This window comes from Lolium perenne, chromosome 1 (assembly GCF_019359855.2).
Source record: "Lolium perenne isolate Kyuss_39 chromosome 1, Kyuss_2.0, whole genome shotgun sequence".
NCBI lineage: Eukaryota > Viridiplantae > Streptophyta > Magnoliopsida > Poales > Poaceae > Lolium > Lolium perenne.
The window spans coordinates 224936412-224962874 of NC_067244.2; the positions used below are offsets into that span (position 1 = coordinate 224936412).

The 26463-nt window shown below is 48.4% G+C and overlaps 5 protein-coding genes across 5 annotated transcripts; 3 read left to right on the forward strand and 2 right to left on the reverse strand.

The window, feature by feature from the left end:
- Nucleotides 1-6842: 6842 nt before the first annotated feature.
- Nucleotides 6843-7590, forward strand: LOC127338414 (uncharacterized mitochondrial protein AtMg00810-like). Its single transcript, XM_051364529.1, has 2 exons — nucleotides 6843-7316; nucleotides 7564-7590. The coding sequence occupies exons 1-2, from the start codon at nucleotides 6843-6845 to the stop codon at nucleotides 7588-7590; spliced, it is 501 nt and encodes a 166-aa protein (XP_051220489.1).
- Nucleotides 7591-8496: 906 nt separating this feature from the next.
- Nucleotides 8497-11374, forward strand: LOC127327247 (uncharacterized). Its single transcript, XM_051354023.2, has 2 exons — nucleotides 8497-8696; nucleotides 9877-11374. The coding sequence occupies exon 2, from the start codon at nucleotides 9929-9931 to the stop codon at nucleotides 11162-11164; it is 1236 nt and encodes a 411-aa protein (XP_051209983.1). The 5' UTR covers nucleotides 8497-8696; nucleotides 9877-9928; the 3' UTR covers nucleotides 11165-11374.
- Nucleotides 11375-16266: 4892 nt separating this feature from the next.
- LOC127338402 (uncharacterized) lies at nucleotides 16267-17523 on the reverse strand. The gene is made up of 2 exons (XM_051364522.2): nucleotides 16738-17523; nucleotides 16267-16662 (listed from the first exon to the last, which is right to left on the reverse strand). Exons 1-2 carry the CDS (start codon nucleotides 16954-16956, stop codon nucleotides 16282-16284), a joined length of 600 nt encoding a protein of 199 aa, XP_051220482.2. The 5' UTR covers nucleotides 16957-17523; the 3' UTR covers nucleotides 16267-16281.
- Nucleotides 17524-18427: 904 nt separating this feature from the next.
- Nucleotides 18428-20860, forward strand: LOC127327246 (tRNA (mnm(5)s(2)U34)-methyltransferase, chloroplastic). Its single transcript, XM_051354022.2, has 6 exons — nucleotides 18428-18712; nucleotides 18805-18868; nucleotides 19178-19370; nucleotides 19700-19773; nucleotides 19885-20040; nucleotides 20255-20860. Exons 1-6 carry the CDS (start codon nucleotides 18475-18477, stop codon nucleotides 20376-20378), a joined length of 849 nt encoding a protein of 282 aa, XP_051209982.1. The 5' UTR covers nucleotides 18428-18474; the 3' UTR covers nucleotides 20379-20860.
- A 1262-nt stretch (nucleotides 20861-22122) lies between these two features.
- LOC127327245 (tRNA dimethylallyltransferase 9) lies at nucleotides 22123-24142 on the reverse strand. The gene is made up of 2 exons (XM_051354021.2): nucleotides 23908-24142; nucleotides 22123-23668 (listed from the first exon to the last, which is right to left on the reverse strand). The coding sequence occupies exon 2, from the start codon at nucleotides 23652-23654 to the stop codon at nucleotides 22329-22331; it is 1326 nt and encodes a 441-aa protein (XP_051209981.1). The 5' UTR covers nucleotides 23655-23668; nucleotides 23908-24142; the 3' UTR covers nucleotides 22123-22328.
- Nucleotides 24143-26463: the final 2321 nt, after the last annotated feature.

Genomic DNA, 26463 nt, shown 5'->3' on the forward strand with positions numbered 1-26463 from the left:
GACACGAGGATCCGGCGGCTCTCAAGGGCTCTGAACCCGGAGTCACAGTGGCTCATCGCGTGTCTGGTTGGCTACATCTTCTTCAACCCTCGACGTCGATGATGAGACTGCAAGTCCGGCACACGGCAGTCTCACGCGCGCTCTCAACACCCACCCTCCACAACCATGTTTCTTCGTATGCCTGCCTGAAGTCCGGCGAATTCAAGCTCTTTGTTATGGGTTTTGTTTCGCTGGATGGGACGAAACTAGTACATTTAGGCCACTCGTGTTGCAGCTAGTATTACTCACCATCTTCAGTGATTTGGATTTCAGAAAATCTTATCAGCCACATCCATGAACTCATTCCGGTGTACGTGTATGTATAGTTGTTAGACTGTATATTTGTACAACTGTATCTGTACCTGTATTGTACCTCTTGGTACCCATATATAAAGTGATAGGCCACGCACCAGATGCGTTGAGCCAGTTTCCACCAAATCATTGTTTAACATGGTATCAGACTAGGTTTCGAAACCCTAGCCGCCGCCGCCGCCGCCAATCTTGGTTGCCGCGCCGCCGCCACGATCATCATCGCCATGAGCTCCTCTGGTGATTCCTCGTCCTCTTCCGCTGCTCTGCCTGCCTCCGCGGTTCCCACCGCGCCGCCGCCCTTCATCCCGCCCCAACTTGCGGCCATCCTCGCCGCCAGCCACAACGCGAGCCAGATGGCTGCGTCTACCACGTCGCGCCCTTTCTACCTTGGCTCGTCGCAGTTTGCCTCGGGATTCTTCCCCACGCCGCCGCCCTACGCGCCGACTCCGATCGCGCCACCGCAGCTTCCGTCGGCACCCCCGGCTTCGCTCGACAATGCCCTGGCTGCGCCCGCTGCGGCGCCCGCTGCGGCGCCCCCGGCTTCGCGCGACACCGTCCTGGCTGCGCTCGATGCGATGGCCTCGCCCATCGTCACCACTACGGTGCATCCCGCCGTACCTACGGCTTCCCTGGCTGCTGATGGCCCGGGCACTGGTCCTTACCAGCTCACGCACCTCATCACGGTGCGTCTCACACAGGACAACTACCTGTTTTGGCGGGCGCAAATTCTGCCGCTCCTTCGCAGTCGTCATCTCGAAGGCTTCGTCGATGGGAGCCACCCGTGCCCGCCTCGCCTCGTCCCCGCGGTCACCGCCACCGGCGCCCAGGTCTCCGCTGAGAACCCGGCGTACCGCATCTGGGTCGCACAGGACCAGGCCATCCTCTCGGCGCTCCAGTCCTCCTTGACGGAGGGCGTCACCGATCTGGTCGAGGCGGTGCGGGGTCGTGAGACTATGTCCCCTCGGGACCTCTACTCGCGCCTTCTCTCCACTAAGCAGCGTGTCAACGCCCGTCATGCCGAGCTACATGCGGCTGATCCGCACGCCCACGCTGCCTACCGTGGGGCCCCTGGTGGTGGCTATCGTCCCCCTCGACCTCCTGCCGGCCCGCCGGCTCCGCCGCCTATGGGAGGTGGTGGTCGTCCACCCTCTCCATCACCACCGCCCCGCACCGACCGTCGTGGCCGCCCTAATGTTGACTGCCAGCTTTGTGGCATCCATGGTCACTACGCCTCTCGCTGCCACCGTCGCTTCAAACGAGATTTTCTCGGCATCGGCAACGACGGACGCGGCAATGAGAAGCAAGCTGCCATCGCCGAGCAGAGCTCCACGGGCTACCCTGGCGCTGCCTCTCACGGTGGAGGCGGGTACACCCCGTCCTACCCGATCGACCCCGCTTGGTACTTCGACACAGGGGCCACCGATCACATGACCAACGAGGCTGGCCGACTCCATGCGCAGGAGCCCTACCGCGGCCGTGACCAGGTCCGTACCGCTGATGGTTCAGGTATGCCCATTACTCATGTTGGTCAGGCCTCACTTCTGTCTAGTTCCTCCCGTAGGCTTCATCTTCGTAATGTCCTTCGTGTTCCACATGTCACTAGACCCTTATTATCTGTTCGTAAGTTTACTTATGACAATGATGTGTTTTGTGAATTTCACCCCTTTCATCTGTTCGTTAAGGATCGGGCCACACGGGAGGTTACGCTTAGAGGCCGCATCCACCAGGGCCTGTACGCGTTGGAGGCGCCATCCCTTCCGGAGGTTTCATTGGCATGCTCGGCTTCTCATTGGCATGCTCGGCTTGGTCATCCTGCGTCCCCCATTGTTAGCCATGTTTTGCATCGACATGCGCTTCCTATGTCGTCTAGTAATAAAACTTTAGCAGTTTGTGATGCCTGTCAACAGGGCAAAAGTCATCAGTTACCATTTGTGTCTTCATCTCGAGTTGTTACTACACCATTAGAGCTTATTTTTTCTGATGTATGGGGCCCTGCCCAAACCTCAGTCAGTGGTCATAAATACTATGTCAGTTTCATTGATGCATATAGTCGCTTTACATGGCTTTACCTGCTGAAAACAAAAGCTGATGTGTTTAATGTGTTTATTCAGTTCTAATTGCATGTTGAGAGACTCCTAAAGCATAAAATCATTCATGTTCAGTCGGATTGGGGGGGTGAATATCGCAACCTTAATTCCTTCTTTACTAAACTTGGGATATCTCACCGTGTTTCATGCCCACATACACATCAGCAGAATGGTGCTGTTGAGCGCAAGCACCGTCACATAGTAGAAACTGGTCTTACACTCCTTGCTCATGCCTCTGTGCCCTTTCGGTTTTGGAGTGATGCATTCACCACTGCTTGCTTCTTGATCAATAGGCTTCCTACTCGAGTACTAAATATGAAGACACCACTTGAATTGTTGTTTCATGAGTTTCCAGACTATACTTTCCTTAAAGTGTTTGGCTGTGCATGTTGGCCACACCTTCGTCCCTACAACAGTCGCAAACTTGAGTTTCGCTCCAAAAAATGTGTCTTCCTTGGGTATAGTGCTCTTCACAAAGGCTACAAGTGCCTTCATGTTCCCACAAATAGAGTCTACATTTCTCGCGATGTTGTATTCGACGAGAATCTGTTTCCTTTTTCGACTATGCCATCCTCTACTTCGTTGTCCTCCTCATCTCCCACCTCTATTATTTCGCCTGACCAACTTGAGGATGTTGCATATTCGCCTGTATTATTGCCTAATAACGGTGCAGGTACTGGACGCGGTGCTCGTCTTGAGCTCCTTCACGCCCCTGCGTCACCGGCATCTGCTACTGCCGACTGCGACGTCGATCGCTGCATGCCCCATGCAGCGGGCACGCGCCCCGAGGGCTCCTCCTCGGCCTCCCCTGGTTCAGTTGGCCTGTCGCCCGCGTAGTCGGCTGACCCTGGGCCGTCCTCGCCTTCCGCGTCGCCTGAGCGGTCGTCACCGCCCGCGTCGCCTGCGCGGTCTTCACCGCTCGCGTCGCCTGAGCGGTCGTCACCGCCCGCGTCGCCCTCGCCGTCCTCACCTGGGTCGGCCTCGCCTGGGTCGGTCCCTGGCTCTGCTACGCCACCGTCTACCTCGACGGAACCAGGGAGCCCGCCTCCTGCACCATCACCTGCCTCTCTCGCCGAGGCACGTGCTGCTCCACCTCCAGCCCCGGCCATCCATCGCCCGCATACGCGCAGTCGCAGCGGCATTCATCGGCCCAAGGAACGCACGGATGGCACTGTGGCTTGGATTGCTGCATCTGTTGCTCATGCGCAGTCTGATCCAACTGCGGAACCGCGACATTATCAGGCTGCATTGGGTATTCCTCACTGGCGTGCTGCCATGGACCTTGAGATTAAGGCTCTCCGTGACAATGGTACTTGGCAGCTGGTCTCTCCTCGCTCCGGTCTCAACGTCATTGATTCCAAATGGGTCTTCAAGGTCAAACGGCATGCAGATGGCTCTATTGAGCGGTACAAGGCCAGACTCGTTGCTAAGGGTTTCAAACAACGGTACAGCCTTGACTACGAGGATACCTTCAGTCCTGTTGTTAAGCCGACCACTATTCGGTTACTGTTGTCCCTTGCTGTCACCCGTGGCTGGTCCCTTCGCCAGCTTGATGTTCAGAATGCATTTTTGCATGGTGTCCTTGAGGAGGAGGTCTATATGCGCCAGCCTCCTGGGTTTGTTGATCCTGACCGTCCTCAGCATCTCTGTCGCTTGGTGAAAGCACTGTATGGGCTCAAACAGGCTCCCCGTGCTTGGTATGCTCGTCTGGGTTCTGCACTTCGTGCTCATGGTTTTGTGCCCTCTACTGCTGATACGTCACTGTTTATTCTCCAGAGACCGGAAGTCACTATGTGAAAGATCGAGATGTCGCCTAGAGGGGGGGTGAATAGGCAATTACAAACTCTTGCGGATTTGTCTTGTATGAATGCGGAATTAAACTATCGTTTAGTTTACAAGCACAAACCCTAAATATGCTAAGCTCAACTAAGTGTAACAATAGCAACTAGAGCTAAGCAAGATAGGCACAAGATATATGTAGCACAAGTGATAGCAAGATATATGTACTTCAAGCACGATGGCTATCACAAGGAAAGAGAGCTCGGGTATAGAAATAACCGAGGCACACGGAGACGAGGATGTATTCCCGTGTTCCCTTGCTTTGCAACAAGGTACGTCACGTTTGGAGGAGTGGAGGTCCCACGAAGGATTCCCCGCGCCACGAAGGCTCACCCTATTCTCCGAACCACACCCACGAAGGATAATGGCCCTTTCCTTATGGTTAGCTTTTCCTCCGCTCCGGAGATGGCAAGCTCCACAACCACTTCACAAGCTCCACGAAGGAGAAGCCCGGGCCTCTTCACAATCTTCTTGAAGAGATCACCGGAGCACCAATCACCAAGCCAACTAGGAGGTCACCCTCCAAGAGTAACAAGCTCACGGTCTCTCACTCGAACAAATCGTGGTGGAGAGCTCAACACTATGCAATGATGCAAAGCAAGAACACCGGAGGTGTTCAAGTCCTTCACACTCAAATCCCACCAAAGCAACGAATGCTAGGATGAGATTGGAGAGGAAGAACAAGGGGGAAAGTCAACCAAAGACTCCAAGATCTAGATCCCAAGAGATTCCCTCACTTAGAGAAGAAATGGTTTGGTGGAAGTGTAGATCTAGATCTCCTCTCTCAAATCCTCAAATATGAGCAAGAATGGTTGGAGGAATCAAGGGGGAGAGCAAGTTCTTCAAATAGCAACAATGGAGGTGAGAGAATGGGAAGAACTAGTCCAGCTCAAGATGGAAGAAGCCTATTTATAGCTAAGGTGGAAATAGAACCGTTGGGGGAAAAGACAGAAAAAAAACAAAGGAAAAACGCCCAAAAAAGTGGCCCAGCCGGTTGCCAGGCCGGTCAACCGGATTTGGCGCTGACCAGCCCAGCTGGGGGTCCGGCCGGACCGGCCCAGCAACCGGGCAGGGCGAGCGCGCCGCACAGGGCGAGCGACTGGTCGTGCGGGGGCGCAGGCTGCGGGGTGGGCCGCGGGCGGTGAGGCCCGGTCCGGCCAGAGGCCGGTCCGGCCGGAGTGGCAGCGGGCGGGCGGTTGGTGACCGGCGCTGGGCCGGATGGGGAGGCCAAGCCCACCGGATGCCTCCCGGATGGCACAGCGCCGGGCCGGTCACGGCCGGGTGGGCCGGCGTGTGGCCCGGCAGGCCGGCCGGCCGACCGGCTGCCCCTCCCCCCTTTTTTTCTTTTTCCTTTTTATATTTACTCCTTTTCCTTTTTTCTTTAATAACTAATGCTCCCGAACTCCGATTGATATGAAACCAATTTCGTTGAAAAGATAATGACGAATAGAACCCCAACAAAAACTGGAAATATGAAGACTCCTCACAGAATATTTTTAGATGATTTTAGAGAGGGAGTCTCCCACCGTCAAGAAACGGTGAAGACATCCAAACTCGAAAACGCAATAGAAGATGCATGCGGATTCCGTTTTCGATGAACTTGGGCTTGTTGTAAAGCTACCAACAAGCTCAAGAACCTCACACAGAGAAACACCAAGAAGCAATAAGGATATGCAAAGTATGCAAAGGATTGAGCTCCCTAAGACGATGTGATCAAGTTACTCAACCGAAAGCCCCTCTTAATAGTGCGGCTATCTATCCTATAATCCGGTCTCCCAACATCCACCTTGAGACCGGTAAAAGGAAAACCTAGCAAGGCCATACCTTTGCCTTGCGCATCCCGCTTGATCTTGATGATAACTCTTCAAGCTTCACTCAAGCCGGAATGACTCACTTGATCAATGTTGCTTCGTGAAGACTCACAAATGCTCCCCCATACACTATGATGGGAAAGCCCCATTGATGCACATCTTCACATGTCCATTATCACCAAATGGACGACAAGCTTCAAGCATGTGATCCACTCAAGATGCTCATCTTGAACTTTCCCAACTCAACCTTGTATCTTCTTATACTCACATAAGATAGAGCATGGCTAATATTGAGTTCCACATAAGAACTCCATCTTCATTTCTTCTTCTTGATCATATCACATATATGTCTTCATACCGATGATCTTGATGCCAATACACAAGGTGTATCTTTATCTTCATGGCATCCATACTTGAATCCAACACATGGAATACAAGTAGAACCTATGGAATATTCCTTCATATAAACTCAATGAAAACATTAGTCCATAGGGGTTGTCATTGATTACCAAAACCGCACATAGGGGCAATATACCCTTACACTATGTATATTCTGGTCTATGTTGATGATATCATCCTTGTCAGCTCCTCTGTTGCGGCGACTAATCGTTTGGTTCTGGCTCTCAGTTCTGATTTTGCTGTCAAGGACCTGGGCAAACTTCACTATTTTCTTGGCTTGGAGGTCACTTATCCTCAGGATGGTCTTGCTCTGTCTCAGCAGAAGTACTCTTAGGATCTCTTGCGTCGTGCGGGCATGTTGGAGTGCAAGGCTGCTACTACTCCCATGTCTTCCACTGAGACTATTTCTGCTACTAATGGGATCCTTCTGTCTACTGATGGTGCTACTGACTACAGAAGCCTTGTTGGTGCCCTTCAGTATCTTACCATCACCCGCCCTGATATTTCTTATGCAGTTAACCGTGTCTGCCAGTATCTCCATGCTCCTCGCGAGCCTCACCTGACAGCTGTCAAGCGTATTCTGCGTTACGTACGCTCTACTGCTACCTATGGCCTTCATCTGCGGCCGGCTCCCTCTGGTGTGCTCTCGGCATTCAGTGATGCGGATTGGGCTGGTAACCCTGATGACTGGCGATCCACGGGGGGATATGCTGTGTTCTTTGGTCCAAATCTGATCGCCTGGAGTGCTCGCAAACAGGCCACTGTCTCTCGGAGTAGCACTGAAGCTGAGTACAAGGCCGTTGCTGATGCTACTGCTGAGCTTATTTGGGTACAAGCTCTTCTTCGAGAGTTGAAGATCTCTCACAGACAGCCTCCTGTCCTTTGGTGTGACAACATCGGCGCTACATACCTTTCATCGAATCCGGTATTTCATGCCCGAACAAAGCACATCGAAGTTGATTATCATTTTGTGAGAGAGCGTGTTGCAAAGAGGTTTCTGCAGATCAAGTTCATCTCCTCCAAAGATCAACTTGCTGATATCTTCACTAAACCTCTGTCTCTCCCTTTGTTCATAGGTTGTAGACGCAATCTTAACTTACTGAGTACCTCAGGCCACAGTTAAGATTGAGGGAGGGTGTTAGACTGTATATTTGTACAACTATATCTGTACCTGTATTGTACCTCTTGGTACCCATATATAAAGTGATAGGCCACGCACCAGATGCGTTGAGCCAGTTTCCACCAAATCATTGTTTAACAATAGTCTACAATAACAGACATTCGCTTCTGCCGTGAAGCAAAAGTTGTTGCTTCGGGGTGATTACGCAACGGGCCGGGGTAGTGCTCTCACCCCACTAAAACGATACTGTGGTGATGAAACGCTTAGTGATAATCTCCACCCATGAGAAAAACTATTTACACAGGATGATATTGTTTTACTACATAACTATGGCTAAAGACTGCATATTAACTGAAGAAGGAGCAAACGAATGCTTAGCTTTAACACACAGAAATGTAATGTATTTTCATTGTAGATTCTAGCAAATTTGGTTACTCTGTCACATAGCAAAGTTGCTTCTTAACAAATTTCATCAGAACATATGGAAATGAGAACTAGTTTCAAAGATCCCATCGTCAGGATCCCAAAAGTGAAAATGGATCATAATTTCAAGATTCGACACAAAAGTTATAGATTTTTAAATTTATTTTGAAAAGTAATTATCAGGCATCCGTGCATCAGGTTCGGACAGGCTGTTTTTTCTTTTGCGTTGATGTGACCACATGCGTTGGAGTTTTCTCTTTTAACTTTTATGAAACTCGATCATACAAAATATTACCATAAATAGGGGTATGCCAGATTCTAGCAAAGAGCACGTGTGTGCTCCCTAGACGCGTCCATAGTCATTATGGGCCGGTCCATCCTCTATTTAGGCTTCCGAAGACGCCGGCCTGACTATCGAGACTGCCGTTCCTAAAAAAAAGACTATCGAGACTGCCACGGAGTTACTCTACTTTCTACTCCCACTCCCAAGTGGGCTGAGGTGGGGAAAGCGAGTACACTGACTATCGAGACTGCCGTTCCTCAAAAAGTACACTGACTCACTGAGCGCACCTCAGATCACCGCCGGAGGAGACGGCGGCAGCAACCAACCAGCCGTCGCCTCGACGCTCGCCCGCCGGATTCCGTCGCCACCTCCAACTCCGCAAGGCATGCTCTCTCTCCCCCTTCCTTTTTCCACAAAGGCGCGCGCGCGATCGTGCTCCAACCCTAGCTACTTTCTGTGTTTCCGCGCTGCTGCACCGAGCCTCCGATTAGCAGAATTTCCGCCTGCTTGCTCTCGTCTAAGGGAGTAGCTCGGATCGCGGGGGAAAGATGCGTTGTTGTTGATACCCGAGCGGACGAACTAACCCTAGAACATGGAGCATCGATTCGGTTGGTCGACTCCGATTTGGGGTTGGCTGAAATTATCTTCCCCTGGATTTTAAAATATCGGAATTAGTACGAGCGTCTATCAAACTTTTTGACATGTACCTGGTTCTGGATTGCGAATCTGAGCTCTGTGGCTAGGCGAATGTATGAAGAAAGATGGGGTCCCCGTCACCTAATTTGCACCATTTGATTTTTGCCCTTCGCTTCCTTTATATTGCAAAATAAAGGAGTTAAGCTGATTCTTCCGCTTGACAGTGCAATTCTTCCGAAAAATCAACACCAAATCAGATCACATCAATGTACTCAAGTGTGTGTTAATGTTGGATTGGATGGTTAACTCTGACCTTAATTTGCCTCCTGATCCATTCCCTAGTAGCTTGCGACTCAGCCGTGTGCACCTATTCAGCTTACACTTTGTTAGCTGAACTACTTCCAGATGGCACCAGTGGTTCTCAAACTGGAATTAAATTCGCTGATTTGCGATTGTCGCCGTGCCGAACAGTACTGGACTACTGGCTTGTGGTCGGAAGTAGCTGCTAAAATGGTCTTACATTAAAATTGCAAAAACAGCTGGGCCCCTTCTATGTCTAGAGCGCCACCTAGTGTGTGCGTTACCTGCTTTGAAGGAGTAAATTGCATGTGGTGGAAAAACGAAAACATAACCCTTGAGTAGATCACATATCAACTAGACTCTCGCAGTAAAATAGGCAAGACATATTGAATCTTATTATCATTTCCTGGTTCATTTTGTCATTAGAAGTGTGTGTGTGTGTGTTCTAATATATACATCTCTGTGCGTGCTACTTGTATCTCAAGAGTATAGTGAGCCATGCATGCACTGGCCATTTTTTGTAGCACTTCATATCATTTCTTTAAGAACCCTTTATGCCTATGACTTACTTCCTTTTTTGTTATTCAAGTTGTTCAATGTGTGTCATTTATTTGTATTGTGCCGCAGAGAAGCTGCATTTACTTCCCGGTGCAAGGGCTGCTCTATTTGCGTCCAAGCCATGTCTGGACTTGACGGCTGGAAAGATCTCCCAGAAGGCCTCCTTTGCTCTATCCTTGCTCAGCTGGGCCTGGCATCCGCTGAGGATCTTCTTTCCTTCGCTGCCACCTGCCACTCCTGGAATTCTGCCTTCTCTGCCTCCTTAGCAACATTCCCACCTCTCCTTTTCCAACTTGATATCCCTCCGTGCCCTCTTCCTCAACCCTACTTGGGTAACAAAAAGGTGCCCAACTGCCAATGTCTTGTCACAGATATAACCAAACCCAACAAAATTGCCCACCTCTGCCATGAAATTCCTCCATTAGGTCGTCAGGAATGTTTCATAGGTGCTTCGTATGGGCATCTCATTTGGTCCAGTGGTAGAAAGTGTAGCGTCATGGATATGTTCGCAGGTTTTACCCTCTCTTCTCCACAACTACCAAATGGTGCTGAGCTCAACTACGGTGCCCTCACTGCTCCTACTAGATCACCCAATTCATGTCTTATTGTTGACACTGGAGAACAGAATCTGTTTTGGCGTGTTGGTAGCAAATCTTGGGCCAGTTGTTCTACTCGGTATGGAACAGTCAAGCAAATCGTGGTCTTCAAAGGGCAGGTCTTTGGTATGGATTCTGATTGCAGACTCTTCAAAGTGGGGTTGACACCGGAGATAAGCATACATGAAGTGCTAGTCATGCAGTCGAGCATGACCAGTATATGTCAACTATCCAATGCATGGCTTGTGGCATGTGGCGATATGCTCCTCTTGGTTGGCTGGTCGGTACCTACTGTCGTATCGGGGATAACCTTTGAAGTCTTCCGGCTTGACCTATCAACTGAGCCTGCATTATGGCTGAAGATGGAGAAGCTAGACAATTGGGCAATATTCATCAGCACTGACAAGAGAAGCCAGGCATTGTCTTGCAAAAACCCACAGATATGGGGAGGGAAGAGCAACCACATATATTGCTATAACCATGAGTCTAAAAGTTGTATTGCTCTTGAGATGGACAAGCCACTGCAGGGAGATGGCTCAGAATCCAATTCAAACATTTTTACCTACATGGGTTGTGACAGGAGGATGCAACCTATGTGGTTGGTCCCAAGCATGCTCTCTCTTTGCGGCAGTGATGGTGAGGTCCATGATGGATGGCTGATGTATCTTGTTTTTAGGAGCTTATATTGCAGGGTCGAAGTCAAAAAGAAGAAATATTGGCGCCATTCATCTAAATTTATTGGTGTCGATTTCGATTTCTAAGAGCATGTATTCATCTGCAAAGGGGAATGGTAAAAATCCATTGGTGCCATTTGACACCGACAAATACATGCTAGCTCCGCCACTGTTGTATTGTAATGATGTGTAAGCATCTCTTCAGCTTTGGTAGCTATTGATCTTTGAACCTCGTAATCTACAATAGGAAGGATTTTATGTTGGTCTCGAGATTATTAATTTAAGCACAATTCGATATGATTGCCTGACACTATGATTCTATTGCATGACATTGAACTTTATTCAGTTTCAGCATTATGAATTTGAATATGATTACCTGACTCTTGGTTCCGCATTCCTTGCTGTTAATCCCGTGCTAGTTTTGCTGATGTTGATGTAGTGATTCACTCTCTCTGATAAGATGGTGCAAGAAAGATGCATATTGTTCAGGCTTGTATGTGATCTCTGACAGAGAAATTTGCTGTGCTCGGACGGATGCCCAGCTTCCTTCAGCCCATCACCTCTGCAGAGGTCGATGCTCCCTGCGGGAATGGTGGCTCAAGGCTTTCCAGGACTGCTTCGTCTCCTTGTCACTCTGGTATACTATCTAGCCATCTAGTGCATGCAGAAGGTTCTATTACGTCTGTGTTGCATCGGCCAAAATGCACATTCCATTTGTATTTCTTCATTCTTTGTCGCTACCTAGGTACAGCCCTTGTCGTTTATCGTGTGATCCTGAATCCTCTGATTACCCATGGCTTGCAAACCTCTGATTCCTATGGCTTGGTCTGTTGCCTTTCCTTTAGTCCCAATCGGCTGAGATCGCCTGTTTTGGCTCTTTCCCTGGAGAATCTGTGATGTAAGGGTGGCAAGCGCATGCCCCTTGCGTCCATGATCATACAATACATAAATACGGTGCCTGGAAACCAAAACTCCGGCAGCTGATGGACACGGAGGACACGAGGCTCCGGTGGCTGTCGAGGGCTCTGAACCCGGGGTGGATCCTGTGGTGTGTAGTGGGCGTCATCTTCGTCCACCCTCCTCTATGTCGACGGTGACTAAAAGTTCAGTCGCCTCTGAAATCTGAACAGTGAACATCGCCTTCATCTTCTACATGCCTCAAGCTGCCGTATTCACGCTCTGTGTTATGGGTTTTGTAACCTGAATCTCATCGCCACTGTGAGGGAGTTCGGTTGTGTTAACCGTCTCATCCAGATGTTTCAGAGAGTTCTGTTTAATTGAACGGGAAGAAACAAATACATTTAGGCCACTCGTGTTGCAGCTAGTATTACTGACCATCTTCAGTTAGTTTGAAAATCGTAAGAGCCACGTCCATAAACTCCGGTATTTGTATGCGTCAAAGGTTCTAGTCCTTCGCTGCTGCATGGTGAACAGATAACTTTGTTTCGCTTCCCTAGCACCAAGGGGTGGTGGCGCAGTTGGCTAGCGCGTAGGTCTCATAGCTAAACCGTGAGTGATCCTGGCGAATTTTTTTTAAATAATACACTTTTTAATATTAATTCCAGAAATAATATTCGTTTTTGGCTAATTTCAGAAATAATACACCGTCGGGGTCCGCTAACCCGAAATTACAAAATCGGGGACGGCGAACCCGAAGTGGAGGGAATCTGGTGGGGATGGCCAAAGTCGGGGTCAGCGCGCCCGAAGCGAGGCTGTCGGCCACGCCGGGCCGTTGTCGGTCTGTCTCCTCCGCAGGAGCAGCCGGTGTCGGGGTGCGCCATCCCGAGGCGCAAACTTCGGCGTCCCTGACCCCGAGTCGGGCTGGCCGCGCCCGAAGCGTGGAGTTTTTAATTCGGCCGACGCGCGCTCTCGTGGGTGGCCGACGCACCTCTCTTCTTCCTCCTGCTGCTCTCTCAGTTCATCTCAGCTCTCTCTCTCGTTTGCTCTCAGACCAGCAACGTTTTATCTCATTTCTGAGCGATTTATCCAGCCATTTGTTGTAGTTTGACCACCAAATGCGGTAGAATCAGCTGATCTATATATGGGTTAGTTTTTGAGGCGTTTTGGTGGAGGTGGTGTTGGTGGTGGTGGAGGTGGTGGTGGTGGTGGAGCTGGTGGTGGTGGTGGTGGAGCTGGTGGTGGTGGTGTGCCGCTGCGTGGTGGTGGAGGCTGCGGAGGTGGAGAAGCCGAGTTTCTTGTGGCAGAGGTGTTTGGCACGCTTCAAGGGTAAACCCTAATTCCTGGTATTAGATGGTGTAATCATAATGCATGTTGCGTTCGTTAGCTTCGCACATTAGTTAGTGTAATATGTACCGGTAGATAGTATTTATTTAGGACTGCAGGTGCTAGATTTTTATATATTTTAGAGCGTAGGTGCTCGATTTTTTTGACGAGTCTGTAATTTGTATAGGTGAGCAGATATGTCAGATAGAGTAAAATTCGTTGTTTACTTCGGTCATGGCACGGTCCGAACAACTCCGATGGGAGCTGATCTGAGCGAGTTTCAGTGTGAGGATTTGCATCTGACAAACCCAAAAACATGGCGAGTTAGTCAGTTGAAGGAGTGGTTGACCGTGAATTTCGGGCTTAATCCCGAAGCATACACTTGTTGGTGTGCATGCTTTGTGGAGCAGCTCTAGTACCCGCATTTTACGGCGGTTGAAGCCGATTGAGCGGACCTCTCGGTGGGTGCACTTGGTTGGAAGCGTGCGAGCGCAGGGAACTCACCCCATCGCCTTAATGCTTCCCGAGGCGAAGGTGGTGAATTTCCAAGAAGGCGAGGGTGCGTTCCATCCGTGCCAGAGCGATCAAAGTTTTGATCTTTGGCGGCAGCGATTTCCAATCCGGGCGAGTAGCCATGCGGCAGGGTGGTCATGACGATATCGTTGAGCTTGAAAGCGTGGACGAAGAAGAAGAACAGATGCAGAACATGATGGACGAGGAAGACGAGGATGGAGTGGACAATGAGGTTGACTCGAGATGAATCCGGTGGATCCGATACTTCAGATGATAACGAAGAGGCGGATCCGATCCCCTCTTCTTGGAACCATGATTTGTCGGAGGCAATGATAGTCGATGATCGGCACGATTCTCGCACGGGAGTACAGCATGAACACCATCTCGGTTGGTGCTAGATATGCCGACAAGAGACATCTGCAGGAAGCAATCACTCGGTGGGCAATGAACACGCAAAGGGTATTAGTAACCACCGTTTCAAGTCGAAATTCTTGACATTGGTCTGCAGCGATGCTAGATGTCCATCAAGGGTGCATGGGTACTGTCCGAAGTATGACACAACATGGGTGGTGAGCGACTTCGTGCCGCACACATGTGTCCGTAAGAGTATGTTGAAGGATCACCGAAACCTTACATCCACTCTTATTGCTCGCTTTGTTCTACAAGGAGATTGTAGAGAATACGACAATGGGGGTTAAAGCCATCCAGAATAGAGTTCACCTTCAATATAAGTATGTAATTGAATATGGCAAGGCATGGAGGGCTAAACAGAGACGGCCTTGGAGAACAGATTCGGGACCTTCTATGATGCTTATGACGGTGTCGTCCGTCTCCGCACACATTGAAGGACCGGAATCCGGCACCCATGTGGACATACAAGACTTTGTGATACCGAGTTCCCTAATGTCGTGGTTCGCAGAGGGTGTTTTTCGTATTCAAAGCATATGCATCGAGGCTTTCATGCACCGTCGTCGGTGATGTGTGTAGATGGAACTTTTCTAGCTGGGAGGTACAAGGGACAGATTACGACAGCAATTGGAGTGGATGGCAACAATCGATGTGTGCCTCTCGCATTTGCATTTGTTGAGAGCGAGAACACCGCTAGCTGGTTATGGTTCTTCGAGCGATTAAAAAATCGATAGTGAAAGATCGCGAAAATGTGTGCGTGCTACATGACAGGCATGCGGTATACTTGCGGCTATCAAGACTACGGTAGAAGCCGGACCTGATGAAGAGACGCCATGGCAGGATATGCGAGTAGGTGGTGCATGCGCCACTGGGGCCAATTTCTTCTCGCAGTTTAGGAGCAAGGGTCTTATGAATCTGTTCAAGAAGTTGTGCAAGCGAGAATCAAGCATGCAAGTACACTTTTCTCCGCGGCAAGCTGGATGAGTTCACTAAGGACCATGTGCGGCACAAAGTTAGCCGCCCGAGCCGCATTAGTAGCAGCTCATGCAGCTGTGGCACAGGGGTACACAGGTTCCAGAGGCCCCGAGCCGGATCCTATTGGGCTATGTGACCTGCCCGGATTTGACCCACCCAATACTAGAAGGAGGCACGGACGACGGATTAAAATTTTTGCAGAGTGGATAGAGCACGAGCCATTAGAAAGGTGGTCTTTGCTGCATGACACACATGGAGCTAGGTATGGTGTGATGACTACCAACCTAGCTGAGTCATACAACTTCGTGCTTAGGGGAAATAGGGCATTGCCGCTGACAGCCCTTGTGGAGGGTATTTTATATGGCACTATGAATTATTTCAAAGAGAGACGGGCGTTGGCTTTGAAGCATATGCTTGAAAATCCAAACACTCCTTCTCGTAAGGCCATTATGGAATATATGGATGTCAAGATGGAGAAGGGTATGTCACACACTGATTACGGCCATCGGTAATCAGGAAAGGAGGTTTGAGGTGCGCTTACCAACCGACAAGTTTGGTTGTGTGAATGCGGTGAGAACACATGAGGTCAGAATTGGAAATGAAGAATGGCCATCGTGTGATTGCACATGCAACAAACCGAGGTTGCTTCACCTTCCATGCTCCCATGTGCTGGCAGCTACCAGGCAACTAGGGCTGGACTCAATCTCTTTCGTCTCTCCATATTACGCGAAAGAGGCTGTGCTGCACACCTGGACCGGCGAGATGGTCGGATACAGAGTTGTGGGAAATTTTACTACGGTGATACCAAATGAAAGACGGTACATCCCTGACCCAAGATCATTGCGGACGAACAGAGGTCGACGGGAGACAAGGCGCATTAGAAATGATATGGATGAAGCAGAAGCGGGTGGTCCAACTAGGCAATGTTTTCTGTGCAACCAATTTGGACACAGGGACCCCCTATGTCCCACTTTCTACCCAGCAGCTGCAGCGGCGGCGGCTAACCGTGGGCGAGGCAACCGAGGAAGGCGTGGGAGGGGAAGAAATAGAGGGAGATAGTAATATTTGTAATACGACACATCACACTACTTTCCCTGCGTCCATCGTGGCCATTTTCCAGACTTGTCGCCGCGTTCTTCTGCCGCTTGCGCTTCAGCAGCTCTTTCCCTTAGTCTCTTCCTTTCCGCTTCACGAGCCTCCCTGCGAACCTCTTCGTCTGCAAACCTACGTGCAGCCTCATCATCCATCCTCTTCTGATTCACCTCTCGGTTACGAGCTTGTTCCGCCCTTAGTTTCTGTATCTGCCTCTCTCGCTCTGCTTTCTCATTAGCACGAACCTTTTCCCAACGCTCCTCCTCAAAGAACGTTGCCCACGCACGGCGCTGTTTCTCCTCAACCTCCTCGCGCGCCCAATCCGGCTGCTCCGTGTCTATCCAGTGAAACCATTTGCATAGGGGCGGGGGAGACTACAACACAAACAGTAAGATTAAATCAAATTCACAAACAAATTTAAGCCAACATACAATTATGTCGAAACATACCGGCGGCCTGGTGGACGACGAAGCTGAACTACGGGGTGGATCATGCTCATAGCTCGCACACATGAAAAATTTCATGCCGAACCAGTCGGAGAAATCCTCCACCTGCTTAACCTTAGCAACACGGCCGCACCAACAACGCTCCGCAGTCACACCCGGGGGTAAACTTGCAGCCTTCGCCTTCACCGGCCTAAACTCCTGGTCAGAGCACGGCACACTCATGATGGCTAAGAGTGAGCAAACGGGATAAAATAGAGATACAAGAACTTGTGCAATCCAGAGTAGCGATGCCTGCTTTTATAGGCAAAAATTCAACAGTGTGGCGGGAAAATTTAGCGGGAGATAGTGGCGGGAGATGATGGCGGGAAAGAGTGGCGGGAAGAAGTGGCGGGAAGGGTGGCGGCAAAGGCGGGAGGAAAACACGGCGGTGCGAACGCGAAAAGGCGGGAAAATTTCGTGCTGGGCAGAAAATCGGGTTCAATAAACCCGATTTTTTGAACTCGGGTTCAAGTTGCCCGATTATTATATATCGGGTTCATCTTGCCCGATTTTTAGAATTCGGGTTCTAGTACCCCGATTTATGCTTTTTTTATTTTTCTTTTTTCCATCACGGCGCAGAAGGCGCAGAAGAATCTATTTTTCGGGTTCCCCAACCCCGATTTCCTAATTTCGGGTTCCTCAAACCCGATTTTGTAAATTCGGGTTCCCCCACCCGGACGGTGTATTATTTCTGAAATTAGCTCAAAACGGCTATTATTCCTGGAATTAATATTAAAAAGTGTATTATTTAAAAAAAATTCGCGTGATCCTGAGGTCGAGAGTTCGAGCCTCTCTCACCCCACATTGTGATGATGAAACGCTCAGTGACAATTTTGGGTCGTCGCTAACATCTGATTCATCAGGTGAAATTGAGCAACTCTGAACTCTGTCTATCTTTTTTTTTTGTTTAGTTCTAACATCTGATTCATCAGGTGAAATTGAGCAACTCTGAACTCTGTCCATCTTTTTTTTTTTGCTTAATTTGCCGTGCACGCTTGTAGATTTCATTCAACACGGGCGGTGTGCTTGCTAAATATCAGTGAGAGGTCGTTTGGTATCCATCATTTGGTCTGGAATCCTGGAATTCATTTTGGAATTCTATAGGTGGGCTGTTTGGTTGCCACAGAATTGTGCTGTCATTTCATTTAGGAATTCCAGCAAAATGACTCCATGGGTAAACATGATTCCAAGCTGAAACCTGTCATTTGCAATTCTCTATGGAAGCCTCTACACATTCAATATTGAATTTTGCTGTCATTTGCAATTCCTGTGGCAACCAAACAAGTATATATTTCTGAAATTACAATGTAAATGAAATGAATACATGTATTCATTTCAAATGATACAAACGAAATGAAAGCCTGGCTTCCAAACTACCTCTGAGGCTGTTTGGTTATGATTCTTCACAGTAACTTGCCGAATTTGGGAAAACGGGGAGGAGGCTAACCAAGTCCTCCAATGAATGTGGTCAGGGAATTTCTAAAATTGAATGTAGGACGACGTCCAATCTCTGACGGTACAAATTTGCTGACGCGACCAGGAATCATCAGCTCATTTGAGCATTCTCTCTCTGAAGTCTGAACCTTGTTTCTCCGTTTTTTCTTATGATGCCAAGGCGCTCCGCTAACGTAATCCGGAACGCCGATTTCCGATCCAACGAACACGATCGCACCGGGCGCCCTGCAGTTCCAACCGGCTAGAATGCCCGCGTGTGCAGTACCAGGCCACCACCACCAATCCTCACGGGCTTCAGACGCCGCCGCCGCCGCCATGCCGCCGCTGCTGCTGCGCTCACCCCTCTCCCTGCTCCTCCTCCGCCGCCCCAGAACTCCACCTCCTCTCCTCCTACGCACCAATCCACCGCCTCCGCTCGCTCTGCCCAGGCGGCGCCGCCTCTGCACTGCGTCCGCGCAGCTCGCCGACCCGCTCGTCGCCCCAGGTTTAGCATCGCATCCTCCCCCTTTTCTTGATGCGTGCCTTGTGACGGCGAGACAGAAGTAACCATGGAAGGGACGGGATTTTCTCCTGCAGGGGTGGACGAGGCGGTGGCGGGCTTCGTCACCGGCAAGCGCAAGGCCACCGAGGTAGCCCACGCGTAGGTACTACTAATCCCCCCATTCTCGGCCTACTGCTTAAACTAACTCCCGATTTATTCCCGTTGCTGAAATTACGCGCATGAGTCTCAGTCCATGAGGTTTTCAAGCTGAATCAGTCACCTTCCAGGACTGTGCCATTCTCAGTGCCGTGTTAGTGATATGTATATACCTGTTTACAGCTCTCGAAGTACTCGGTCCGTGTGGATTTCTTTGTACTACTAGAATTTGTTCCGATGATAAGTATATACCGGTGTTTACAGCTCTGGAGTTACTTGGTGTTACTTACTGTTACGTTTCTGTCTGATTAGGGTCTGGAGAAGTATTGTTCGGAAAGGAGATACAGTGGTTGATGCCACCTGCGGGAATGGCAACGACACGCTTGCTTTGCTTAAGATGGTGGCCGATGAAAGTGGGTGGGGGCGTGTCTATGGGATGGACATCCAAGATACCGCGATAGATAGCACCTCCTCTTTTCTGAAAATGGCTGTTGATAGCCAAGAGGTATGCATTTGAAGCAACTGCAGGAAACGTAAATAAGAATTTCTGGTTTGATTCTGGAGTAATCTGGACTACTGAATGTGGCTTGTTTTATCCATCCCCTTTGAGAAATGAGATTCAAAAAAAAATATGAACAGCAGTGGAAATGATTTTGTAGCAATACTCACATAAGTTTGCCGATATTCTCGGTCTAAATGTTCTCACTGTGATATTCTACCTAGACCTTACCATTTTGAAGAAGAGGAAGAGGGAAAAAAGTCCCGCTGCCAGCATTATCATGAAACCTCACTTTGTGCTGTGTGCTGACTGAATCCTATATATTTTTTCTGCAGATGGAGCTAGTCAAGTTGTTTCCGATATGTCACAGTAGAATGGAGGAGATTGTTCCGAAAGATTCTCCTGTCAGGTGATCAAGTTTTTCCTTTTACTTCATTGGTATTTCAGTTCTGTGGTTCAGCAAAACAGTATCCTGAAATCGGCAGTTCAAGTAGCTATGATCCTGACCATGTATTTCTAGTCTTGTAGCATTCAATCTGGGATACCTTCCAGGAGGAGATAAAACAATAGTCACAGTACCTAAGACAACTGAGCTGGCATTGCAAGCTGCCAGCAGAATTGTTAGCTCAGGGGGACTCATAAGTGTCCTTGTCTACATTGGGCATCTAGGTGGAAGGTAATACTGTAATATTCAGTTGGCAACTGCTAATAATATGTTGAAGTGTGCGCTCTTTGTTAGCTTTTTCAGTGATTGATAATTGCTAAAATGTCTTATCTATTATATACCTGTTTGTACATGTCAAGCAGAAACTTATCATTCAACAGTACACTCTAATCAAATATCATTTTAAGACTAGATCCATTTACCTTTTCTGCTTTCTTGCGTGTAGGGATGAACTCGCCATTGTCGAATCATTTGCATCAAGCTTGCCTGTTGATACATGGGTGAGTTGCAAGTTTGAAATGATTAACAGACCAGTTGCTCCAGTACTTGTTCTGCTGCACAAGAAATGATCGGAGTTCCAGTGAGGATCTACAATTTTGGGACTCCATATTGATAGAATTAAGTGCTACAATGCATGATGTGAATCATGTGATGCTGATCGCACCAGTGAATGAATGAGGAAGGAATTCTATAAAGGCTATGTAACCGAATGATTTTTGTCAATTGTACAATTTTCTTGATGCGAATCTTGTTCTGGAGCCCTGTGATTCTGACTTGCTCATTGAGGTTTTCAGTTATGAGAAATTGTACAGAAATTGTCAAACAACAGAACGAAAAGGGAAGAGAAGGCTCAAGGAGTGGCCAGACTGAATTCTGTTGAGTTCCTGTGCTAGGTCCATTTGCTGCAGTCATGTTGCTCTTTCTTTGTTGCATTTGCTCTTTTTTCTCTCCTTTGTATCCTCTGTGAACTATGGCTGTACAAACTTCCAAGTTATCTCGGCTTTTAATGAAACGATAGCTCTACATTTTCGGGGCTTCATGTTCCTGTTTCTGATCAAACTAAGTGCCACAGAATATTATGAGAATCATGTGATGCTGAAATACTAATGATTGCGGTTTTGAGTTAAGAGAAAGCTGCAAAGGCTGCCTTTAGCTTCAGCCAAATGAAATTTGTTGTCGGTCGTACATTTTTCTGTAAAGGCTGCACTTGGACCTGGTTTAACTAGCCAGGCAGTCAATGAACAACCCCCTGGAATCAGATCCAAGTAACAGAGCAACAATAGAAAAAGCCAAAAAAAAAACATGCATATACTACCTCCATCCCAAAGCTTAAGGCTTATATTTTTTTGAAAAGTCAAACCAAGTAAAGTTTGACCAAACTTTTAGAACAATCTATCAACAAATATAATATTTTGTAGATACCATGCAAAAATATATTTCATTATCTATTTAATGATATTAATTTTTTATTTTGCATGTTAATGGTTTTGGTAAAAGCTTAATCAAACTTGACATAGTTTGACTTTCTAAAAATAATATAAGCCTTAAGCTTTAGGATGGAGGTAGTAGTACATAAGAGAAGTTTCCTTCTTCAGCACTTCATAGAAAAGCCATATCTTTTTTGACTTGAGAAAAGCCATATCTGGCAGTATCATGTTTGTTGGAAAAAGAAATCAATATGTCTTCAAGTTCAGCTAATCATGCAGCTATATGGTCTATATGGCATGCAATGTTGTACTATCTTAGGTACACAGTATGATCCCCTCTTTTTTTCCTTCCAAGATAAGTAAAACATTTGTTTCAAGAAAGGTATGTGAAGCAGCAAGTACTCTGCTTGCTCTTAAAGGATTTGCATCATCATTTCTAAAGGCAGAAGTTGGTACTTCCATCAAGTTAAAGTTAGCGGCGTGTCCCCATCATTCTCCTCAGTTTGAGCCCAAAACACCTGCAGCTAACATTATTTGTGTTTCTTCAAACTTCAAACTTTAGTGCGCCTCCACTTGTATCTTTTCTAATGCGCAGAACTGAAAATTAGCTATGTGCAAATGTAGGCACAGATACACCATTGTCAAACTTATGCGGTACTAACAGAAACTGCTGCAATTTGATTAATGTCTAATCATCAGTCAAAAGAACTAATTATATAAATAGTTTGTGACTGAAAGATCTAATGAAAGGGTTCAAGAGCACATGTCTTCATTAAACCTTATGACTCTTTGACCAGTTGTCATGAGTTATATAGTATTATTTGATATGCAATCTGCCACATAGAAGGACTTTCAAGATACATCCAAACTACAAAGAGAGAGAGACTTCCAAGAAACGCCATTGGGCTATCAATTTATAATTCCATTCCATACAGTCTGAAATAACCTTTTTTTATTGATCTATGATGAAGACAGAATTTAAAAGTATGAACTGAAATTCCTGTGGCAATCTCTAAAATATTAATTTCCTATAGCCGGAAAATTTCCTGGTCGAATAACAAAAAGGTATGACAAGTGAGCAGAACTAGAACCTCACTTTCCCTGTGTGCTTCTAATCCAGTCCAAAACTTGACGGCAATCTTCCTCCCCAAGGAACACCCTGTTCTCTGAACGATAGGTTTTGAGATCATTGCTTTTGTGCACGCAACTTTCCCTTTTCATTTCAAGTGATTCAGGAACCACCATCTCTTCAACGCCATTGTAAGCATCACAGATAAACTGAACAATCGCCTCAAAAGGCTGTGAAGCGTCAACCCACTGGTAAATCTTCTCGTTGCGGAACCATGTCATCTGCCTCTTTGAGAAGTTCCTAGACATTTGCTGAAACTTGGTCAGGAACTCCAAGAACTCTTGTGGGGAGCTGCTGCCTCCGTTCTCTCTGCACTGCAACAAGTACTCCATGGTCTGCCTGTAACCTATTGCACGGCTTGCGGAGTAGCCCATCGCACGGCTTGCGAAGTCCATATTTGGTTGCAAACCGATATCAAGAAGCCATGAGGCTTCTGAAAGAAGGCCTCGTCCTGTGTCAGCCAGCATTTCCTCGCACCTCAAATCAATTGATCTGTAGAGTTCGACACGTGGGCACGCGAGGAAAATGCATAGGAAATCGTAATCCAGTTCCTTCACTTGGCAGTCCATCGGGGAATCAGCCAGCTTTGTATTGTGCTGCTGTTCCTGGAATGAGCTGTACGGTAAGGCGAATGCAGATGGAGGGGAACCTGATGACCTGATGATCTCAAGCCTTCTGCTCAACCTGACCCAGTTATTTGTGTCCAAGTCCCGAGCTTTGGGGTCCCCAGCCTGGAGCACCAGCTCCACAGCATCTTCCCACCGTAAGCCAGCAAGCTCAGACCGCACACTTGACGCAATCTCCACGGATGACCGCGGAACATCCGGCTTGCCGTACATAAACCACCGCAGGTACAGCCCGGTCCCTCCCGCAACGACGGGCACGCAGCCCCTGTCAAGAACATCTTGAGTAGCCCTCCTCGCATCGTCAAAGAACGTCCCGGCCGAGTAATCCTCACTCGGGTGCACGATGTCGATCAGGTGGTGCGGTACCAGACTCCTCTCCTCGGCGGATGGCTTGGCGGAGCCAACGTCAAGGCCGTGGTAGACCTGCACCGAGTCTGCGCTGACGATCTCACCCCCGAGCCTCCTGGCTACCTCCAGCGCCAGCCTACTCTTCCCGGCGCCCGTTGGGCCCGATATCACGATGACCTTGCTCTTCTTCCTCGCAACCAGTGGAGCTGGCGGCACCGCGGCATGCAGCTTCTTGGCGGAGGAGCAGAGGGCAGGCCAGATGCGGCGCCGTGCGGTGGACCCGAACCCGAACCGCGGCCTCATTTCACAGCACATGGTACAGCGAGCACCTGCACGAGTGGAATTCATTCAGGATGAGACTGCCAGGACTGAAAAAAGAGGCAGAGTTCGTTGGCGTCATTCTGCCGAGCACCTAGTGCGCAAACGGAACCAGCAGCCCATACATAATATATATCCAATTAAAGACAGATCAGTTGTACTGCCACATCAAGGAGGATGCAATGGAAGATGTGCTAATATATATCCAATTCGGAATACTAGCAATAAGGACAGTGGGTTCACCGCTTACCGAGAGAAGATGTGATGGATTCCCTCCGCTCCGCTGCAGCTAGTATGTAAACAGTAGCAGGGCGCGAGGAGGCGCGGGAAATTAGAGTGCGAGGAAGGCAGCTGGAGTGGAGACCGGGAAGCTCAAGGACTGGTCTCGCCGGCCTGCGACGACGGCGACGGCCATTGCCAGAAGGGAGACGACGCCAAAGGATATGGCGATGGCAACAGCGTTGGATATGGGCCAAAATGGATGGGCCGGGAACGAACGGGGCTGAATGTGTTGTTTCTCTGTTTCCAGAAAGCTACACCGTTCGGGTACATACAATAAAAAGATGATTTAAACGACAATGCAAGAGAATTTCATTTTAAGAGTGGATTTTATACTTACACGTATGCATGTGGATGTTTTTATCACCGGCCATTGTGCTTTGAGATTCTAGTTTATTAGGACAAGGATAATATGCACTTAGAGATTTTTTTTATTAATTTAGTCGACAAAATATGAGATAAAAGTCACGAAAAATACCATTGGATTCATATTTAAAAGATATTTCCAATGGTATGATTTTTTCGACATATATCTTATATCTTGCTGACCAAATTAATGTTTAAAGTTATTCTTGAAGTGCATATTACCTAATAAACCGGTAATGATCCTCGTTTTCGACATACATCTTATATCTTGCTGACCTAATTAATGATCCTCGTTTACTATTATTGCAACTTAACAACATAATTTAGCACAGAAAATACTCCAATCCCTCCGAATGTTCCCATCTCACGTCTCCTTGGGGCTTAGTGTGCGACATGCATCCTGCCAGTTTCTAGAGGAGATGATAAGGCCAACACTTTCCCTAGGACCACCACAACTTCCTTCGCTCGTCTCACCCTCTTATCCTTGCTCGTAAAAAATCCCCTTCCAATGTTTCTTCTTTAGTGCCTCCGCCTCAGCTAAATCCATGGCGGGGCCGATGCCCGCACTTGCGACCGCGCCGCATCCCTCTACGCAAGATGTTGCGCCATCGTTGTCGTCCTATTTTTTTTACTCTTCTTCCCCATTGCCTTCAGATCATGTAACCACCAACGCATGCACCCGTTGCCGCCCCACCGCCTTTTGCCTGCCCTCGCTGTGGTGGTGCTCGGTTGGTCGCTGGAGCTACGAATGAAGTTCCATGTTGTTGCAAGCGAAGATCGTCAGTGACATGGGTATGCCTCAGCGAGTGATAAGTCCTCTGCGGCCCGAGCGAAGGTCGCTGGAGCTACGAATGAACGGATTTGGGCGATCGGCGAGTGATAAGTCCTCCACGGCACGAGCTGAGTTACACTAGGTTTCTAATTCGTGTCCGGGGACGCGAGTTTGAAGTAGGTTTCCCGCGTTTGCTCAGGCAATTAACTAATTCCCGATCCGTTCGGATGCATCAAGTTGGTTTACCAATATCCATATGATTAAAATATTCGTCTACAAAAGAAATAATGAAATATTGCTTTTCAAATAATCAAAGAAAGAAGAGGTCAAAGAAATAAATTCAAAGAAAGAAGAAGTCGAATGTTTCGAGACTCCACCCGAGTCTACGACTCGAGTAGAGTCTCGGGGGCTACTGACATAGGTATGCCATATCGGGTCCTAATTATTGTCATCCCTGGTACAAAGCTGAGGAAGGAATAGAAGAAAGCCCACGAAGAAATCCAGAAGAATAAGAAGATATCATGTTAGGAAGGTTAAGCTCATATCGGGTGAACCGACTTATACTGTAACTCGATCTCCAGGTGAACTCTGATACCTAGCCCGCTATATGAGAACTGTGAGGAGCCACCGAGAGGGCACAGATTAGATCATACGAGACACCTTGTAATCCTAGTTCTACATCATACAATCTCGACGATTCGCCCTAAATAATAATATTCGTCGGCTACCTAGTTTGGCTGACTGGTTTGTTGATTCGCCAGTGTCCTCCTTCCTAGAAACACAAATCCATCATCATGGGCATTAACAAGGTTAACCCTTTGTCAGTCGGAGCTACGAATGGAGGACTACGATGCTATAATTAGTCATCGGCGGTGCCACTACGAGATTCAAATGCCATCGATGGAGCTGCAAATGGGGCCCTAAAGATGCAAGACACGCTCGTGTCGTCGGAGGTGCAAAGGGTGAATGCATTGTTGGAAGCTCATGGTGATGATGCGACCGACGTCTTGTCCAGCGACTCTGTTGCAATGTTCTCCTTGCTGGTGCCTCGTGGTGGAGGACTCCTCCTAGTCCCCTGGCTCGAGTGATGGGGACATGGTGCGGTAGAGGCTTCCGGTGTTGTTGGTGCTTTCTCCGCTACGCGGGTGTGAATGGAGGCGGGGCAATTCTTCTGAGGATAAGGGTGAGGTGAACATCGGGCTCGTGGCCCTTATTTTGATCATACAAACATCCTCAACGTGATCGATCGGTCGAGGTGGAAGGGGCCGCAATGATCTATCCCACGAGGAACGCTCAACGTTACCCCGCACTGACACCATAAGCCTCTCATAGCAATGGCGCAAAGCTTTTTTTTTTTTTGAGAATGTGTCGAAGCTTGCTAGTACTTCC